Source organism: Fundulus heteroclitus, unplaced genomic scaffold, assembly GCF_011125445.2.
Source record: "Fundulus heteroclitus isolate FHET01 unplaced genomic scaffold, MU-UCD_Fhet_4.1 scaffold_671, whole genome shotgun sequence".
Taxonomy (NCBI): Eukaryota; Metazoa; Chordata; class Actinopteri; order Cyprinodontiformes; family Fundulidae; genus Fundulus; species Fundulus heteroclitus.
Window position 1 is genome coordinate 25,958 of NW_023397112.1, and position 2,296 is coordinate 28,253.

At 36.1% G+C, this 2,296-nt stretch overlaps 1 protein-coding gene across 1 annotated transcript; it reads right to left on the minus strand.

The window, feature by feature from the left end:
• Positions 1-590: 590 nt before the first annotated feature.
• Positions 591-2,084, minus strand: LOC118561578 (olfactory receptor 1P1-like). The gene has a single exon (XM_036133727.1). It carries the CDS (start codon positions 2,082-2,084, stop codon positions 1,158-1,160), a length of 927 nt encoding a protein of 308 aa, XP_035989620.1. The 3' UTR covers positions 591-1,157.
• Positions 2,085-2,296: the final 212 nt, after the last annotated feature.

Genomic DNA, 2,296 nt, shown 5'->3' on the forward strand with positions numbered 1-2,296 from the left:
ACGATGGCACAGTTTAACTTTGTGACCTCATGCCTCGTTTTCAATTTTAGGATACCTGCTGTCACGGGTAAACTTTGATTCATTGTGTTACAATCAAGTTCAACTGAATATGTTATGCAAATGTTTAATATTATGTATCTACACAATATTATCAAAGTTTCTAAGTACACGAACCATAGTTTCAAAGTAACTAAAGATGCTTAAATAGTACCAAAAGACACCAGATTTCTTTTTTCAGAAAAGATTTAGATTATATTCTAACAGACGTGAAACATTGTTTACCGATTAGATTCAACTTTATTGTCATTACACAGGTATAGGCTACAGGTGGGTGTTTGCTCATTGAAAGGAGCCATTTAGTCCCCTGTACACCTTTTTTTTTTTTTTTTTTTTTTTTTTTTTTTTTTTTTTACTCATATAAACTAGAGTACATTTAAAGGGTAGGAACTGACGCATGGTTGGTTTAAAACACCCCCGCCCGCCCACCCATAGGGAAAAGGCTTCATGTTGTTCCTGAAAAGATATACAGTAATTCCAGATATACATCTTTTCAGATATATAGAGTGCACCGCCTCTTGCCCAATGCCACCACCCTCATCTTCAGGTTGCTCCACAGCTTCGCCGTCAGATTCAAACAGGATTCTGAGCGGGCCACTCCAACACATCAATATCAATTCCTGGTCAAATAACACATTACTTTATAACTAAATCTTCCAAGTGTATGAACAATTTTGAGCAGATGGTCAGATATTGAACATTTATTCTAGTTTTACTTGCAAAATTTGTAAGATTGAGTTGGGTTCATGTCTTTTCAAATAACTTTGTCCTTAATATTGAAACCGTCTGATAACTTTTTAATGAATTCTGCACCTCAAGCCTGTTTCATGTTCAGCATTTCTCTAAATCTGAAAGAGTTGTTAATCCACATTAAATCTTACTGTTTTCTATATATAAATGTAAATAGGAAAGTGAATAATTTACACTTATATTTAAAAAAAAATCAATGGTTAAGTTCCATAATTTTCTTTAAATATTTTCTATCGGATTTCTGTGTTTCCTAGCAATTATTTTCATGGAAACTAATAATTCAAATCACATATGAATTCAAAGATATACATTGTGTTTAATATGCATTTAATCATAAATTTAAAAAAACCTTATGCTGAAAATTTTTGTACCAGCTTTTTGCACAGGCTGCGAAGTTTGGACATGTTTAGGCCATACATAACTGTGTTAAAAACTGGCTGACAAGTAAGAAAATATAGTGATAAAAATATTCTTAACATGCTGGGAACATTATTCTTGTCAAATCTACTCTGTAAGACGTCAAAGGAAACCCCAAAAGAGAAGTTGATAACTGAAGCGAGGTGAGGGGTGCAGGTACTGACAGCTTTCTGCCGGGTCTGTTTGGACCCAGAAAAACACACCTTAAGGATCCTCATGTAGGTGTAGAGAATCACAGACCCAGGAACACAGACTGTGAGAAAAAACATAAAAAGTTCATAGATGTTATTGACTCTGGGCTCCTCACAGGCCAGTTTGATGATGGAGTGATTGCCGCAGAAAATCTTATTAATGATGTTCCCACAGAGCTGCAGAGAAGAACTTAAAACAATGGTGCCACCAACTGCTAAAACAGGGGGTAACCATGTGATGGAGACCAGAAAAACAATTTTCACTGAAGTCATCACTGAGTTATACTGCAGAGGATGGCAGATAGCAACATACCTGTCATAAGACATGACGGCTAAGTTGGTAAACTCTACACTTCCATACGTATAAAAAGAGAAAATCTGCAGAAAACAGAGTGGAGCAGAAATAATGTGAACATCAGAGAGGATCTGGACCAGCAGGAAGGGGAACAACGATGTGCTGCCGTACAGTTCATTAACAAACAGGCTGCACAGAAACATGTACATAGGTTCATGTAAGCTCTTATTCACACAGATCACCACGATCAGCAGCACATTAGAGCCAACGATCAGGACGTACAGACATAGGACGATGAGAAAAGAGAAGTACTTTACCGAACCAGTGTCAATGTAGGCACTAAGAGTAAAATAAAAAAACTGAGTGGAATTCATTTTCATCCTTGTTTTAGTTTGCAAAACAATCATAGAAGTGGGTCAGTGGATGAGCAAGTAACAAAAAAACTGATCCATATCTATAAGAACTAAAAGAGTAAGAAAAATTAAATCATCATAAAAATCAGCAACAGTGCATGTTTTCACTAAACAAAGAAGAGATCAAGAAGTTAACTGTGGAAACGCCTCACAGCTACAGCCAGCAGCAAGTC

Excerpts from the sequence above, each read along its gene's own strand:
- LOC118561578 (XM_036133727.1), bottom strand. The coding sequence starts at position 2,084 with ATGAATTCCACTCAGTTTTTTTATTTTACTCTTAGTGCCTACATTGAC.